The following is an 18,603-nucleotide window of genomic DNA, read 5'->3' as shown; positions in this document are numbered from 1 at the left end:
GCCCCTGTGCGTGATGTATATGTTCTAGTGGGCTGAAAACTCGGGGAGGGAAGCCTTGATTTTGTTTACTTAGAAACTTGCTTGAGATTTCTTATCCAATGCATGTTTGTACAATCAATGTCCTACATCTATGAATACTGTTTTTAGCATTTGGCATTCTGATTATTTAATTATAAGGAATAGCTCTACTTAACATTATAACTTAGTTTTATTTTGTATGGCTAAGACAATACCACACATACACACACATACACACACACACAAATGATACTAAAATGTGACCAGAGGGAACATTTTATTATACTATGACCAGAAGTGGAAAAAAATAGTAATTATTGTAAAAACCAACTGTGCCAAAAAAGAGGGGTTTAGTTCTTTGCTCTCGTAAGAATTGCTCTAATTTTGTCTTGTTGTAGTTACCTGCTTGTAATTATTGCCTAATAAAGCATTATACATAGATGACGGGATGGTATATGCTAAAACATGTGTAATCTTTAAGTAGTAGATGCTGTCTTATAGTTGGAAATAAGGTAGTTTTATACACACATACTCTTTAAATACAAAGTGTGACCTACAGTTAAAAGAAAAAAAAATACCGAAATCTGTTTTTATCTTTAGATTTGAGAAATTATAAGGTTCATCTTCTTTGGATTTTTTTTAAATTTTAAACATTTTGGTATTTTACAAGGAAAAAATTAAGTTAGAGAAACTTATAAAGTTACCTTAGCGCTGAATTTCCTTTTAGGCTCTGTGGGCTGCGACTGCACTGGAACACTTGATGACACTTTACTCCATGTGAGCTCTAAGGAAATTTGACCCCAGAATTTTTCTTAGCACTTTGCCAGTTTCTTTTTAAAAGGAAATGTTTTATAATTCTGTTTTAACCAAAATAGCTGTAACTTGAAAACGTTGAAAAAAAAACTTGAAAACTTGCTACTTAAAATACAGAGGTCCTCCAGAGGGTTAAATATATATATTTTAGCAGCTTTTTTATGCTCAAATGCATGAACATAGTCAGTCCTGTGAAACAACTCTGATGTGCTGTACTCCCATAGGGTCGAGTGATAAAGGGGTCCTATAAGTTTCACGCCATCATCACTACGTTTGAGATGATTCTGACGGACTGTCCAGAGCTGCGTAATATTCCCTGGCGCTGTGTGGTCATTGATGAAGCCCACAGGCTGAAGAACAGGAACTGCAAGCTGCTGGAAGGACTGAAGATGATGGACTTGGTTAGTGACCGTTGATTCTGCCGCTCAACCCCTGCACTGTTGCTTTGGTCTCTGAGTGTGCTGCCTTCCTGACCGATGTCTGCTGGTATCTCAGCAGAGCATAGTCATGATAACTTGACCAACATCCATTTCAAATATTTGCCATGTCATTAACTGTTGGGCCAAGCATTGCCTCAGCGATGACAGTCCAGTTACGTTTCCCAGCATGTGGTTTTGCTCCAGTGGGGCCAGTTGTACATGCATTGCTGTCGGTTAGTTGGCTGGGACATCTGTTCAGTTTCTGCAGATGCTGAGAAGTTTGGGATATTGGAAGCCTCACATTTGTTCTGGGATTTTAAACTATGCTTATGTTATTTTCCCAAAGAAGTAGCAATGCCATTCCAATTTGGTATTAGAAGAATTTTCTTTTCGGTAGGAATAATTACCGGTGACGTGTTGTAAGAATAGGAAGATTTGGTTATTTGTTGTGTCTGCTCTGTGTGTACAGTCTTCTGATAGAAGTTGCTACAAGCTCTGTTGTCCTTGAATTCCTTCTTGATCCATAGTTTTCAAGATAATATGGCCATTTGTTTGCCCCTCCCCTCTCCCTTACGTTTATCTACGTGTGTGTTGAGGTTGCACACTTAGTATGGTGCATTTGTGGAAATGAGAGGACCACTTGGTTCTCTGCACCATCTGAGTTCCGGCAAGTGAGCCCAAGCAAGTTCTCTGGGCTTTTGTCTGCTGAGGCAGCTCACCAGCCCGGCTTCTCATTTCATTCATTCTCATTTCATACATTTGAAAAAGAAAGTTGTTATCATGTAGAATGTCTTAGCAGAGTTGATGAACTTGTGTAGATTGATAGGATCTCTTTTTATTGAGAGTGGGTGATGAGAGGGAACCTTCTACGTGTTCAGGACTGTACCCATTTTACTAAAGACTGAATCTGCTGAAAAGAACCTCAGAGCTCTCTGTCACAGCTTTTGCAAGGGGTCGGACTAACCAGCCATTCTTTTAATTACAAACAAGCAAAATCTAATTTTGCTTCAAGGAAGAAGACTGACTGATTTTTTTTTCCTACTTAGAGTAACGTTTCCTATTTTTCTATCAAATAAACAGATGATTAACAAGGTCCTAGATCTTTTGTAAAGCAGTTCACCAAATTTGATAGTCAGTCTGCAAGCAGCATGAGCATTTAGAGAACCAGAGAAAGTCCTTGGCTAGGGTTCTATAGAAAGAAGGACTCCTAACTGGCTCTGGTTTCCCCAGGTGATACTCCAGCAGTGCAGGGAAGTACTCCTTTCTTTGCAGGTAAACACAAATGTTCAGGACATGTCTAATATCCACAGAGCAGAGGTGTGCCTTCACGGTCACCCCCTAAGAGACAGCTAGCTGTATGTCTGTTTCTGAACACGTAAAGTCATGTGCCTGAGTTTGCCTTAAGTTGTGATCTGTTATTCGTTTCTAGGTCTCAAAATAGGAGAATCTCATTATGAAACACTCCTTTGTTGGTGAGAGAAATGTATTTACTTCTCTCAACATCAAAAAATTTATTTGCTTTTGAGATATTATAGGAATTAATGTTTTATTAATGGATTAGAATCTGCTATAGAAATAACTTTTCTGTTACATATCACGATATTTGTTTACTTTTTGTATGCGTAATAGCACATAGGGAAATAATACTGTTTTCCTCATGGAGCTCCTCAGGGAGGTCAAGGCAGCCCCTCACAGCGGGAGACCAGTCCTGGGCGTTCTGACTGTCTCAGTTAGTGTGTTTGTAGCAGGTTTTAGATAACGCAGTGGAAATTTTTAGTGACCTGTCCCAGAACAGATGTTTTTAAGGTGGAAGATATTATTGTTGTTCAAAGTCAAAATGTCCTTGTATTGATGCAACTGAGAATAGCTGATTGCTTGGTGCTTAAATCCTAACTTCAAAATCATTTGAACCTATACTCTTGCCAGAGTTACCTAGTGAGGAGCAGTGCTGTCCAGGCAGGGCTGTCGGTCTTAGGGATTGCGGATGCTTAGACTAGACTGAGAAGGTGAACATGTGCTTGATGAAGATGCTCTCCAGGTCGTTAAAGAGGATTACTGGGAATCTGCCTCTCCACTACGACAAAAGAAATGGCTGTGTGTAGGGGGTAATCATGGTTGACACCATCCTCCATAGGAGCTCTGGAAGGAAAGCCCTCAACAAAGAAGGGCTGCAGTGAAGTTTTCCAGGTCTTCATTGATTCCATTGTCTCCCCATTCATTGACAGGAGGTTCCACACAAAAATGTGTTGCTGAAATGAGATTAAGTACACATTCTCCATCTACACTTGTGTTGTCAAGGCAGGTGTGTTTCTGCCTGTCCATTGAACTGGAGGAGACAGTACCCAATAGCCCAAGATGGGGGCCTCCTTTACTCAAATAAGTTTTCTTTGAAATGAGCATGCCTAAAAGTCTTTAGCTTCTAAGTTAAGTGCTCAGACCTTAAGCCAGTAAGGAAGATGAGAAAGCTCCTTGACAGTCAACGCAGCATGGCCACCGTTCTTTCATCTCCATGATTCTTTCCTCGGCCATGATGGCACTTTCAAATGTTCTTTGATAAAGTCATTCAGGACTTTGGCAAATCAGAGGTCATGGCCTGTGAAACTTACCAGTCTAGAAGACCTTGAACTCATTTGCAGATTGTGCAGGCTTTGTGAGCCTAGTGATGATGGCAATCTATCCATCTTCTTTAATCAGAGAGAAAGAAACCAGAACAGAATCATCCAACTGCTTCACCTCACTTTTAAAGCACTTCATTGACAGGTAGACCGGGAAAGATTGCTGTTACTTAGATTATCTCACTAGGATTCAGTGAGTGTATGCTCTGTGTGGTCACCTTTCAGGTTAAATCAGAATCTTACTTTTGACATTATCACATGGCTGCAGTCACTTCCTAAAATAAATTTGTTGTGTTATGCACCAAGTACCCAAACCAAGAAGAAAATATTAAGGCTTTTAAAATGTATAAGCTCAGGTCTAAGGGCATAGCTTAGTTCGTAGAGCCTACCGTTCACCAAACAATACACTTGTTAGACCCGGCCCCCAAAGCACTGCATAAAACCTGGCAAGCTGATGTGTGCCTTTAGTCTTAGCACCTAGAAAAGGGAGGCAGGAGGACCATAAGTTCAAGTCCATCATGGGACACATGAGACCCTGTCTCAACTTTTTCTTTTTAAGGACTTGGAGGAGAGGTGGGAGAGGAAATTGCAGTCTGGATGAAATATATGAGAGAAAAGCAAAAGTAAATAAAAAGTAAATAAACAAACTTACCATTGTTAATTTCAGTCCATTTAAAAGGCTTGTTTATGTTGAATGAGAAAATGATAGATAGATAGATAGATAGATAGATAGATAGATAGATAGATAGATAGATAGATAGATATAGAGATAGAGATAGGTGGTAGACATCTCTGTTGCTTATGTTGAAATAGAGAGGACATGGTTGCATTGACAGCTGAAGGAAGGAGATCAGAAGCAGGAATACTGGCTGAAGCAACGACTAATGTGCTTCAAAGACACAAAATTAGAAATAAGTCAATTTTTTTTTTTAATGATTGTGGTATTTAAAACTAAGCTGACCTCTTTGCTAGTTGAAAACTTTTGCAGAACAAAGTGGTTTTCCATGTGCTGTGCGTTTAGAAGCATGTCTTTTGTCTCTGTGGTGAGTCATGCAGAAAGCAGGTGGAAAGCTGAGAGTCCTGCTGATCTAGAGAACAGAAAGGAGCGTGTAACCGAGTCTGGGGACTCGAGGGAAAAACTAACTACAGTGGAGGCAAAAAAATTCACTGAGATTGGGAGGCTTAGAAAACCATCATCTTAAATCTCAACCTTGCAAACTCAGAAGAAACAGTGGCAAGCCACGTGGAGGGGCCTCCTGAGTTTGCCGTGGTGTTCTCTGAGTCCCCATGCTCTTTCACCAGGAAACATGTGTGTCTTTTGCTCTGAATTCTACACCTGTGTGCAACCCATGCTGATCCACCACAGTGAGCAGAAATAGGGGACTATCCATACAGAGGGAGCATGTTAGCGTTGAGAAACTGTCGTGTCCCTGACCGACAGGTTGTCTTCATGCTCTTACAGGAACACAAAGTGCTGCTGACCGGGACCCCGCTGCAGAACACTGTGGAGGAGCTCTTCAGCCTGCTTCACTTCTTGGAGCCAAGTCGCTTCCCTTCAGAAACAACCTTTATGCAAGAATTTGGTGATCTGAAAACGGAAGAGCAGGTACTTAACCCCTCCACATTGCCTTCTAGCCATGAAACTGAAGATGAATTTGTGGAATGGCAAACAAAGCTTTAGCCTTTGCAGATTTTAAGAAGTAAGGGTTATGTCATAACATTTGCCACCCCTGCAAAGAGCTTTGTGAGTCCTTCTCTAGGACTTGAAGTCATCATTACAAAATTGATCTCAATTGTCTCCCCACCCCACCCCACCCCCCGCTTAAAAAAAAAAAGCCTGTTGAGTTTTTATAGGTTAGTTACTGTACAAATGAGATTTTCAGAGACCTTTGTGCCATGTGGGTTAGTGTTTCTGCAGGGTAGGATCAGAAGCCCCTCTAGAGTTTACAGAACCACCTGTCCACTGGAATTTTGGGTCCTTGGTTTCATTTCTGGACCATACTGCTTCAAGCCTATTTATTTACATTTCAAAAATTGGAAGTGCAACTAGTCTACTGGATTTCTGAAAGAAATCAGAGGGCTTGTGTGTAAGAAACATTTGGCAACTGTAGGCTCACTGTAAGAGTTACATGTGCGTTAATTCGTGTGGAGCCTCCTGTCAGCCTGCTTTTAACTAATTTTAAACTAAAGGCATTAATAAGCTCGGAATTGTGGACTGATTTGCCCTCTCCAGCCTCTTGGCTCAGGCCTCCTGGTTGAGTTCAGAGTGTGCTCTGTTTTGTTTCTCTTCTGTAATCTAACAACAGTATAGTGCCAATCGGTGGGAAAGAGTACTAGAGAGAGGCTTCTTGGTTTGCTCTTTGATGCAGAGTAATATCTTCCTGCTCTCTCACCCTCGCTGTTACCTCTTCCCACAAAGAAAGGGAAGCAGAGAGCCCCTTGTCGTTGCTCCTACGCTCTTCCTGTTCATCCCCATGGCTCTAAAACAAAGGGAAACTAAGTAAATGCCTCTCTCCCAATGAGTGCTTAGTTTCTCAAGCCCCTCACGTGATTCGGGAGTTCTGAATAGGTTTGACACAAGCCACACAACCTTCTTGCCATGTCTCTTGTGACAACTCAAAATTTAGCTCCTTTACATTCCTCTTAGGCTCCGAAAACTGAAGATGGATATTAAATAAATAAGACAGCCTGCCTTTTTTTTTTTTTTTTTTAAATGCCAGGATGTTTTAACCCGCAAGCGAATGGAGATACCAGTATTGACTTGAGGTCCTTTTTTAGGTGCAAAAACTACAGGCTATTCTAAAGCCAATGATGTTGAGACGCCTGAAAGAGGATGTAGAAAAGAACTTGGCCCCCAAAGAAGAGACTATTATTGAAGTTGAGCTAACAAACATTCAGAAGAAATATTACCGAGCCATCCTTGAGAAGAATTTTACATTTCTTTCCAAAGGTGGTGGACAAGCTAACGTACCTAACCTTTTAAACACTATGATGGAACTGAGAAAGTGCTGCAATCATCCCTACCTAATCAATGGTAAGCCTGCCCTACCTAATCAATCAGTGGTAAGCCCTCCCGCCCTGAGCTTGTTACCACAGAGGTTGTTACAAGCTTCAGAAGCCTGTGCCAGGGCTCTCCTGGTGTGCGCTCCTCACAGTCCTGCCTGCTCATGGAGCATGATCATGGGGGGTACCCCCTTCTGTGGTTGCTGAGGTTGGTGGCCAGTGTTCGCTGGAAGCCCTATGCCACCCTACCTGTCACTGTCCCCTCCACCTGAAAGTGGGTATTTGCTCCAGGAATAGATGTTGTCAGTAGGGCCAGGCCAGCTGCTAAAACCCCCGTGAGATTTTCGTGGAGGGAGTGGCATGTTTGATTCCTAAGCACTTGAGAGCATCTCTTTGTGGGCAGTAACCGCCAGCCACTTCAGGTGTGTGATGGAAAAGTGGCCTTAGACCCCTTGCAATCTGAAGGCCTTCAGCAAGTGTCCCCTGAAAATGGGAGGAGATTTTAAAGTTTTGATCATCGTGTTGTCCCTGTTACTGATGGGGACTTCATAGTGCATGTGACTGAGTCCCGTGGATTAAATACCTTACACACTCCCAGAGACTGTTAGGGAGATGTGTCCCATGCCTGTTTGAGTACAGCCAGTGGGGACTTAGAGGGGTGCAAGCCTCAGAGGAAGATTACATATGAGACCAGGATAGGCCAGGCAGGACTAGAAAAAGAAAGGACGCTGACGGTGAATTCCTAAGGCAAGCAAACACAACAAGAACAAAAAGATCTTACCCAAAGTACAGCAGTGTGTGTGACACAGAGGGACTGTGCCTCTTAGACATGTAGGACACTGCTATGAAGCCCCCAGATGGGCTCACATGGTATTTTGGCTCCAGACTCTATATGGAGAAAGCCACAGCTGGTGTTTGAGCTGAGCACTGTTTAGGATGTGTCTATCAGGCTGAGGATGTGTTTCAGTTGGTACAGTGCTCACCTAAAGTGTACAAAGCTCTGGGTTCCATCCCAGAGCACAGCATAAAGCCAGGCATGGTGGCACATTCCTGCGATCTCAGCTCGAGGAGATAGAGGTCAGAGGATCAGAATCAAAATCATTGTCAATTACATAGAAACTTTGAGGCTAGTCGTTAGGGAGGATCGGGTTGAGGAGGAGCTGTTGTTCATGTGAGACTGCCTCAAAAATAAAAAGACTAGAGACTGATCACAGCCAGCATTCCAAAAAAGATGGAATGAAGGACAGATGGACAAGCAAGCAGAAAAAGATGAACTGAGTAGGTCTGACTGTGATCTGGGCAGTTTATATCATGATGGCAGGCTAACTTGGGGTGTTGTGTGTATTTATTATTGTGTCAGGGAAGGAAGGAGACAACCTCCCTTTTCCCTGTCTCAGTGTGCACCTGTCCACCACCCTGGATGTCTTTGTCAGTGTAGTCAATGTAGGAGAAAAAGTAATATCCACTTGGAAGACAAGCTCAGGGCATGGAACCTGCTGCCATTGCTCTGATGTGACATCTGATGTGACTCCTGTTTTAAAGTCATGTTTCAGTGGTGTTTGTTTTCTAAAGAGAGCGCCATGTCTGGTAATTGCATGTCCATTGTGCTAGCTAACCAAGCAGTGTTGTGAGCCTGTAAGGCCCTGTGGTGTCAGCTAGCCTGTGGGTGAGTTGGGACTCAGGGAAAAGTACTCGTGTGTGAGGAGGACACACCTGACTATGTGCACATGCTTCTATTTCATACCCTACAGAGAGAAAATAGATAACAACAACCTCCCAGCAGGGAAGAGGAAAAAAGGGATATTCCCTAAAGGACTCATGGTGCTGGCGAGGCCTGTGTCATAGGAGCTGAGCACCATGACATGGTGGACATCCCAGAGCTCCGTGTCCTCCCTGATCACTAGGGTTAATTATATACAGAGAACGTTGCCAAGGTTTCCTCCACAAAACATAGCAGTGGTCTTTTTCTGTGGCTGATTTTTCTCTACAGTCCCCTGTCTAGCTCTTCTTCTAGAGCCCCTAAGGACTCTTTGAGGTATTTGTTCTACTTGTCATGCCTTGAGGTGAACTCTCTTGTCCTAAGAATAAGTGACACAATGTCTGTTAGGCAGGTGTCCTTGTGCCCTGTTTTTTGGAAATTAAAAAAAAAAAACAACCTTACAGATAAGCTAGGCTCATAGTTCCTGGAAAACGTAGGGAGAAAGACACTGTATCTCACAGGCATCTCACCGATTGGTTCAGGGTCCAACTGTGCATTCTCATCTAGGATCTAGAAGTGAGCTTTCATGGAACTATTGCTGTGTACAGGTAGCAACCATAAGGAAGTTTGAATTGTACATATTTAAATTGTTATGAACTACTTGTAACAAGAAAGTGCCCCAGTTGGCCTACACTTCTATGCTACAGAGCATGTCTTTTGAAAACTAGGAGCAAATCTGTACATAGGTGGGAGTGGTGAGGTAAGAACAGTGAGAGAAAACTCTGGAAGGGTTAAGTGTATATACAATAAAGGAGTATATAGTTGGAAGAGAGTCCAGCCATGGCAAGCACTTAGTCATTGTCGCTAACAGGCAGATACCTGGGTGTCCTACATCGTTAGTAGTTCTGGGCCAGAGCATTGTTTGGATAGAATTTTATTTCCCAACATGGATTCAAGAATGATTAAAGCATGTCCAAAGACCTCAAATGATCGGAAGCCATTGTTAGTTCCAGTTCTTTGTAGGAACAGTGAAGAGGTGAGGAAAGGGAGGCATGAGTAAACAAAAACAGTTGCCTGGTGGGATGTATTTTAGAGAGGAAAAACCTTAAGGCATCTTTTCTTTCTGTTAACCTCCACAAGGTAGATGGTTTCCTGGTTGGTTGGTTGGTTGGTTGGTTGGTTGGTTGGTTGGTTGGTTGGTTGATTGGTTGGTTTTTCAAGACAGAGTTTCTCTGTGTAGCCCTGGCTGTCCTGGAACTCACTCTGTAGATCAGGCTGGCCTCAAACTCAGAAATCTACCTGCCTCTGCCTCCCAAGTGCTGGGATTAAAGGCGTGCACCACTACTGCCTGGTGGTTTCCTGTTTGTTAATGGCAACACGTGTGACAACAGAGTCCCTGCCCCAGTAGCAGCTCTCAGTTGAAGTGGAAAAACTCTACTGTCATTCCCAGTTGCCTTTGCTTTGCATACAATGATGACCGCACTGCCAGCTGCACTTTAACAAAGTAGCTGAGTTCATCATAACCTATATCCAGTTGATGTTTTCAAATCTAACTGCAAAGGGAATCTTTAAATTGCTAATTTTGAAATTTTGTCTTATGATACATAGGGCAGAAATTGGCAGCCCTCTCCACAACACCTCCGTCTCTTTCCCTGTTGCCATAATAAATATAGCGTTGAAAGACTTGTAAAGGGTGTGTGTTTGTAGAGAATGAAGGATTGTTGGTATAAACTGTTCTGGAAGAACTTCAACTCCTAATGAAATAGATCAGTTCCAAAAAAGAATATAATCCAGAGAGATGTATCTGAAGAGATGCTTAGTAGTTACAGTTATACCTTATTTTGGCTTGGGGTTGATCCGCAGCTGAGTTTGATTGATCCCAGCACTCACATCACATCCTGTGACTCATAACTGCTTATAACTCCATCTTGGGAGGGATCTGATCCCTCTGGCCTCTGCAGGCATCTTCACTTGCATGCACACATATGCACACACTTTAAATTCTAAAAGTCAAAGGATAAGAAATTATCAGTAGCATTGAAAAGGCCTGAGTGTTACTTTGTTATTTCTTAATAAGTTTAAAATTGTATAAGTTTAGATTTTTCTACTTGAATTATTTATGTTTCAATTTTTTACCAAAATAATTCCAGCCTGTCTGACATTTGCTTTCTCAAAGTGAAAGTCTCATTTTTGAAAAACGATTCCTTGATCACTAAGTAGTTTTAGACTGCATTACAATTCATTTTGATCATGGGTTGTATGCCTCATGGACAAAGAATGGCCAAACCTCATAAAGGTAAAATATTCATCTCTAAATTGTAAGCATCTTACAATGCATTATACAAAAGAACAAACGTTCTAAAAGGTCTGATGTGCTAATTCACTTTAAGTCTCTGCTGCTGGTGGGCGCTTTCTGAATCTGGCGCTGGGTCTTCAGATCCCAGGCTCGAACACCATCACCTTTAGTCAGAGACACTTTGGCTTCTGTTCTTAACGTGACATCTCTTCTTTATCTTTCCTTGGTCTGTTTCCCCACTTATAGAACAAAACTGAATCTTAGCTTTCTGTTCTCGTGGAAGGCAAGTAAGGGTCAGGCTCTTCCGAGAGAGTTGGCGTTTTTGTCTCACTTTGAAAAGGTCATGCACCTCATGGAAGGCTTGGCACTTGCTCCAAACATCAAGTGGCTTTAATCTGTCCTTGACGATTCTAAACTAATCTGGTGTTCTCCATATGACCTCATGAGGACAGCCTCACAGCCAGCTTAAATGGAAGCAGGGCTGTCCTTCATTGGTGTTGTGTGGCCTGTGGAGGTGTCATGGCGGTTGCAGTGGCCTGCCTGACCCAACCTTCAAATGCCTCTGGGAGATTTCCGTAAACCCTATCCATGTGTCACATGGTTCAGATGGTGGGAAGAAGGATTAACTTCCTGGCACGATATAATGGTAGGAAGTGAGCCCTTTAGGTTAAATGTGGTGTGCTTTCTAAACAACAGCTATGATGGAAAGAGTATGAAACCTAGCCCTGTGTAATGGGGAGCCCCAGAGGCCAGGGAGGGGCCCCAGATCACCTCTGCTTAACTCCAGCCAAAGAACCTGAGCACTGAGAGATGCTTGCCTGCTGCTGCCTGAACCCACGGGGCGTGGGAAGCCAGAGTCCATAGCTGTGAGCCTTCCTCATCAGAACGTGTCCTTCTCCTGAGTCTGCTCTACTGCATTCAAGTTTTTGCACAGTGAAGAAACATCGAGAAAAGGAAGTTAGCTAGGGAGCCATAGCATTGCCTCTGGTTTTAGCTCTAGAGGGTTTGGGCATTGCTGTTTGTGTTTCACTCAACTGACACCTCCTTTCTCTGCAGTTTAGGCTCTAGATTTTCTGTAGTATTTGGCCCTTGGCTTGTTTCCGCCACTTATGGCGTAACAGTCTGGTGTTGAAATTTGGGAGTGTTTTGTTTGGTCGGTTTTGGTTTTGTTTTGTCTTGTTTTTTTAATATAGTCAGCAAACATTTGGTGACTGGAAAATGTGGATCTCTCCCCAACTGCCTCAATGTATGGAACTTAAGACTTTGGTCCCTTTTGTAGGCCTGTAGTTATGTGTGGATCTAACTCTGAGGAAGCAGGTGGCTTCCTTCTCTTACATGTGAATGGGATATTCTTATTTTGCCAGTTTGTTGTGGGTTTCGAAAGCAAACCCATTGTTTTTAGTAATAAAAACCTTTTACAGTATTCACGTCATGCCGTCCAATCTCTGCAGGTGCTGAAGAGAAAATTTTGGAAGAGTTTAAAGAAACACACAATGCAGAGTCTCCAGATTTTCAGCTCCAGGCAATGATCCAGGCTGCTGGCAAGCTGGTGCTGATTGACAAGCTGCTGCCAAAGCTGAAGGCTGGTGGCCACAGGGTGCTCATCTTTTCCCAGATGGTGCGCTGCTTAGACATCCTGGAAGACTATCTCATTCAGAGACGGTGAGGCCACTGCATAAAAACAACAGAAAGAAAGGACAGGACTCTGCGTGGGTCACCTAGAAGTGTCATTTACAGTAGAGGTGGCGGAATGGGAACAGTGTATCACCTCCTCTTTTAAAATCACAGTTGTGTATAAGGGCATCTTACGTGATTGCAGGGGGCCACTGCATACTTTTATTTTTTTTCCAAGACAGGGTTTTTTTTGTGTAGCCCTAACAGTTCTGGAACTTGCTCTGTACACCAGGTTGGTCTTGAGCTCAAAGAGACCCACTTGTCTCTGCTTCCTTAGTGCTGGGGTTAAAGGTGTGTATCACTACCTCCAGATATATGTGTAGGTTTGTTTGTTTGTTTGTTTGTTTTACTCCGAATACTTTTCTGAGCAGTTTTTCTTCACTTCATTCAACTTGGGGAGAAAAGTTCTTACTTAAAATTAAAATGTATTTCATCAGCTATTTTTTAGAGTTTAGCTATTTCCTTGAGGAAGTAAAACAAAATTTAAACCTTAGAGTGTTCTGGCAGTTGTATGGAAAACCTCTCTGATCTGAATTATTTCTGCTAAATCCTTCTATTGTGTGAGTGCATGTTCCATATTGGAATACTTATTTGAAAGCAATAAGGAACAAGCATATGGTAGCTGTTGGTCAGGCCTCCTTGTTGTATTTCCAGGTACCCATACGAAAGGATTGATGGCCGAGTCAGAGGCAACCTCCGGCAGGCAGCTATTGACAGATTCTCCAAAGCTGACTCCGATAGGTTTGTTTTCCTCCTGTGCACACGGGCAGGAGGGCTCGGCATTAATCTCACTGCTGCTGATACGTGCATCATCTTTGATTCAGACTGGAATCCCCAGAACGACCTCCAGGTAAGTGGGCGCAGGCTGCCTGTCCCTGGTGCCTCTTGTGACAGACTTATCAGTCACACCAGTGAACTCGTGTCATTGCTCAGCCTTTGTCTCCTGACTGAGAGCAGCTCAACTAGTGATCACCTGATGTGTAATATGAGAGGAACCCTTTAGTGTGTTAGCATCCTTCTAAACTGCACCTTTCATTATTTTAACATTGCAGTTTTAGAACTGACCAAAGAGCCATGTGTTTCTTGAGTTGTTGAGTGTTGGTCACTTTGGCTGCCATAACAAAATGCCAAAACTGGGCAGTTTAAACAGTACATGTGCCTTTCTCAAGGTTCTGGAGTTGACACCGTGCGGTCTGGATGCCAGCAAGATTGGGTTATTGCTGCACAGACAGCTGTCTTCCTCCTGCCTCTAATTACAGGACTCTAAGCCTGTTCATCAGGGCACCACCCTCGTGACCTAATTACCTCCTGAGTCCTCACCTCTAAATCTAATATTGGGATCAGCTTTCCAACATACATATTTAGGGAGGACACAGGCCTGTGTTCCTTTGTAACAGCCGTTGGCTTTCTTTTTCTTCCAGGCTCAAGCTAGATGCCACAGAATAGGGCAGAGCAAATCTGTGAAAATCTACAGGCTGATTACAAGGAACTCTTATGAGAGGGAAATGTTTGACAAGGCTAGTCTGAAGCTGGGTCTGGATAAAGCTGTGTTGCAGTCTATGAGTGGAAGAGAAAATGCCACCAATGGGGTAAGATGACACTGACCAGGCCATGCCTTTGTCTGCAGCCAGCTGATTGTGAGGAATGACTTGGCGTCTGTTTTTTTGTTGTTTGTTTTCTTGAGACAAGGCCTCACTATGAGATCTTGCTGGCCTGGAACTTGCAGAGCCACCTGTTTCTACCTCCCGATTTCTGGATTTAAAGGCGTGTGTTACCACGCTCCGCTGTCTGTTTTTTAACCTCAGATTTTAAGCATATTTTATTGCATTTTCCTTTGTTATAAGTAAGCACTCTTAAGACATGCAGTTTGTGGTTTATTTACTCTGAATGCTTACAATTTCTATGGAACAGGTGCAGCAGCTTTCCAAGAAGGAAATCGAAGACCTTCTACGAAAGGGGGCTTATGGTGCACTTATGGATGAGGAAGATGAAGGGTCTAAGTTTTGTGAAGAAGATATCGACCAGATTCTCCTTCGACGAACCCACACTATTACCATTGAGTCTGAAGGAAAAGGCTCCACGTTTGCTAAGGTTTGAATCCACCTAGGAGGCCAGGTTTTTAGTGCAGCCTTGTAGGACTCATGAAGAGAGCCTACAGAAGGACCACAAAACATACACAGAACGTTGGCTTTTCACTATGAATGAATTATAGATCAGCTATTAATTCCAACACTCACGGTATTCTCTGTACGCTGGGTTCGCTCCTGTTGGGACCCTCATGGTCTTGTTCTCATCTGTTCTTCCCCATGCTTCCCCTATGAATTCCTCTTATGAATCTCGTTCTTCAGATTCAGACCCCAGTTCATGAGATGACCCAAAAGGATGTTCAAGTCACTCGGTGTTTACGTCTTTCTTGTTTCCCCTTTTCTTACGGCTCCACAATTCTGCTCACAGCTAAAATGAGCACATGCATTTGTACCCCAGCTCCTGCCACTGTCTGCTTCCCACAGCTTGTAGCCTGTGCTCTTCCACCAAACCCAACCTGTATGGACAAGGATTCTCTGAGCCCCGGCTGTCATCTAAAACCCACTTGCTAGTGTTGCAGTTGTTCCCACTTTGGCTCACTCTACTTTCTAGTCTTGCTAAACTGTGGTGTGCTTGCCATAAAGCATGAAATTCGACACCTTTGACATATCATAGGCTAGGGCACCCATTAGCACAATACTAAGTTTAGAATGTTCCTATTACCTCAGAAAGATCCCTGTGCCCATTGGCAGGCATTCTCTCCCCTTCATGTTTCACCCAGTCCTGCAAACCACATGCACTTTCTTTATAGCATTGCCCACCCTGGAAACACCATTCTTTGTGGAGTTTGTACCATGTGTGGTTTTTTTTTTTTTTTTTTTTTTTTTTTCCCGTTTTTCAAGACAGGGTTTTTCTGTGTAGCCCTGGCTGTTCTGGAACTCACTCTGTAGACCAGGCTGGCCTCGAACTCAGAAATCCTCCTGCCTCTGCCTCCCAAGTGCTGAGATTAAAGGTGTGCGCCACCGCTGCCCGGCATGTGTGGTCTTTTGAGTATACTTACACAAAATTATGAAATGTTTTTCACGTTCATCCTTGTTGTAATATACATAAATAATTTATTCCCTTTTATAGCTTACAGTGTTCCACTGTACAGGTATCACGCGATGACCAGGTGATGATAGATGTTCTAGTCATTTATTCATTGCTCATTGGTGATGAAATTTGGGTTATTTCTACTTTGATATCTTTAGTGAATATTTTCATAGTAGTTTTTTCTTGGACATGTCTTTTCATTTCTCTTGAGCATTCGACAGAAGCAGAAGTAGAGGTGATGTTAGCTCTCTCGGCCCCCCAATGAGGACTGAACCCAAGACCTCATCTGTGCATGCTTATCATTTAAGGAACTAACAAACTAGGTTGCTTTGTTTCTGTTTTTCTTTTAAACAAATTGGAAAAAAATGTAAGTTAGCAAAGACATGCTGGACACCACCCTGGCGTCGTCTTAACCCGTGCCATCGTTCACTGCATGCCTTACCCATTGCCCTCCGTGCCCTTTGCACTCCTTACGGTCCTCTCCACTCTGCAGAAGCCCCTTCATCTGCATTCACATCACGAGACCTAGTATTCCTTTTATACTTTTGCTTAAAATCTCTTCCTGTAGTTTCATGAAGGAACCCACACAGGCACACATAGCATCCAGGTTCATGTATGAGACAAGAGTGGTGTTTGTATCTCTGAGCCTGCCTTACATTGTTTGACACAGTGGATTCCAGCCCCATCCACTTTCTCTCAAATGCCATGATTTCGTTTTTCTTTACAACTAAATAAAAGTCCACTGTGTATAGCTAGAACATTTTCTTTATCAGTTCCTCTGTTGTTGGACATCTAGGCTGGTTCCATTTCCTGCCCATTGTGAAACATGGGTGTGCAAGTGTCTCTGTGGTATGTTGACTTAAGAGACCTTCCTTCAGGAACACAATCCAGTGGCGTAGCTGGGTTATAAGGTAGTGCTATTTTTAGTGGTTTGAGGAACCTCCAGACTGATGTCCATAGTGGCTCCATGAATTCGCATTCCCGCTGGCCATGAATACACGTTCCTCTGACTACATCCTGGACAGCATTCTTTGTTTGTTTTCTTCTAATTTCCGCTTCCCCGGCAGCTAAAACTGTTGAAGCCCAGTTTGTTTTCTGTTGCCTTTCCCACACCTGTGTGTTAAGGCTGCTTTTCCTGCGTCCTCACAGATACCATTCTAACCGGTTTGCGATCTGTTTCGAGCTGAGCTGTCTGTGGTGTGAGGAAGGAGTTGAGGTCCCCAATTGCCCCAGTTTGTAGAGGTTCTTCTCTGGCCTCTGCGCCCTCACATCTTTTCAGTCTCTTGCACAAACTTTCCTCAGTCTTCACATGCACTCTCAGTATGTTCGACACACACACACACACACACACACACACACACACACACACACACTCTCCATCTGAGTAACATGCAGATGCCAGAGTTGGAGATGGTAGTTTTCCCTGGCTTCTTCACTTTTGGTGTTTATATCTGCCTATGTCTACCTCTATTAACTTCACCTTCTGCAGAATGTCTTTTTAGGAAGTTTTCACTTTTAGTCATTCTTTCTGGTATTCTGCTGGAGTGGTGTGCTCTAACCTCCACTGGAGGCTGTCGCTATAACTTCTCCCTCATGCAGCTCCAGGCACAGCCATGTCCATTGTTAATTTTACCCCAATTTTCAAATAGTTCATGCTTCCCTTGGGATAGGGCTCAGATGATAACCACATATTCGAGGCCCCCTTGCGCTGGCCTCCACCCTCATCGACTTACCCGTGGCCCCTCCATCCTTGCTCCTCTCCTGGGCTTTGCACAGGGCTCTGCCATGAACATTTCTGTCACCTCACTTCTTGTACACATGCTCTGAAATATGGTCTTAGCATTTTCTTCTACAGGAAACTAATTTTTTTTAGCTCTGCTCCCAGCAAGACCTTGCTGGAACCAAGTTCAAGGCCTTTCTCAATTGCTTGCACTCTTCTACTCCTGTGGTAGGTGTGGAAAGCATACAAGGGACATCTCTCTCCCATCCACCACTATACTGTTTTGCACAAGAGGCTGAACACACATTATATATGGTGACTAGATGAACAGAGGCTACCAGGGGTCTTGACTCTGAGAACCGCATCTCAAAGTAACACATACGTTTTCCTCCTTTTAGGCCAGTTTTGTTGCATCTGGAAATAGGACAGATATTTCTTTGGATGACCCAAATTTCTGGCAGAAGTGGGCTAAGAAGGCTGAATTGGACATCGATGCCTTAAACGGGAGGGTGAGTGCAAAGTCCCATCCAGGCTGCTGCCTGATCTGACCCGAAGGTTGGTATTACTCTCTCACTGCGTTTGCTCTTTCGTTAGAACAACCTGGTTATCGACACTCCCAGAGTGAGGAAGCAGACCCGGCTATACAGCGCAGTGAAGGAGGACGAGCTGATGGAGTTCTCCGACCTGGAAAGCGACTCCGAAGAAAAGCCTTGCACAAAGCCACGGCGCCCCCAGGATAAGTCTCAGGGCTATGCTCGGAGCGAGTGCTTCAGGGTGGAGAAGAATCTGCTGGTTTATGGGTAAGGCTAGTTCGCCACATGGAGTCTTGCTTTATTTTGCCAACAGCTGGAATTCTCAGTTGTCATAGGAAAACCATATTTCTGTGAATCTGCATGGCTCCCCTTAGTGTAGCCAGACAGATGCCTCCGCAGTAACTTTCTGCAGGTTGTGGCTCGTTTAGTCAATATGACCCACGTTCTAATCCTCCTGGGTGTGGAGAAAGAAGCCACTGGAATTTATGAGCACTAGTTAGCACCGTGGGAATTACAATTTACTTGTAGATTATTAAAAACTAAGAATGATGTAAAATTGCAAAATCTTTTGGCACCATACTATCACATAAACTTTATGACTATAGTTATCTTTTAATAGTTTTCTGATATAAAGACTTAGCAAAGACAGAGACTTCATTCATGTACCTGTCCTCCAACTTGTCTGAAGCCTAAGAG

The 18,603-nt window shown here is 43.3% G+C and overlaps 1 protein-coding gene across 4 annotated transcripts in view; it reads left to right on the top strand.

Moving 5' to 3' along the window:
* Chd7 (chromodomain helicase DNA binding protein 7) overlaps nucleotides 1-18,603 on the top strand; it is a 118,304-nt gene that overhangs the window by 77,256 nt on the left and 22,445 nt on the right. For all 4 annotated transcript variants that reach the window (XM_028769146.1, XM_028769148.1, XM_028769141.1 and 1 more), the window contains exons 12-20: nucleotides 1,056-1,232; nucleotides 5,328-5,471; nucleotides 6,644-6,899; nucleotides 12,315-12,525; nucleotides 13,192-13,387; nucleotides 13,959-14,126; nucleotides 14,449-14,628; nucleotides 17,773-17,883; nucleotides 17,969-18,174. In XM_028769146.1, the coding sequence (XP_028624979.1) occupies nucleotides 1,056-1,232; nucleotides 5,328-5,471; nucleotides 6,644-6,899; nucleotides 12,315-12,525; nucleotides 13,192-13,387; nucleotides 13,959-14,126; nucleotides 14,449-14,628; nucleotides 17,773-17,883; nucleotides 17,969-18,174 (1,649 nt within the window). The remainder of the gene's footprint in view (nucleotides 1-1,055; nucleotides 1,233-5,327; nucleotides 5,472-6,643; nucleotides 6,900-12,314; nucleotides 12,526-13,191; nucleotides 13,388-13,958; nucleotides 14,127-14,448; nucleotides 14,629-17,772; nucleotides 17,884-17,968; nucleotides 18,175-18,603) is intronic.

The sequence above is a fragment of the Grammomys surdaster genome, unplaced genomic scaffold (assembly GCF_004785775.1).
Source record: "Grammomys surdaster isolate TR1022 unplaced genomic scaffold, NIH_TR_1.0 64, whole genome shotgun sequence".
In the NCBI taxonomy this organism is placed as follows: Eukaryota; Metazoa; Chordata; class Mammalia; order Rodentia; family Muridae; genus Grammomys; species Grammomys surdaster.
The sequence above is the reverse complement of the archived record's forward strand: the minus strand, read 5'-3'. Positions and strand labels throughout refer to the sequence as shown.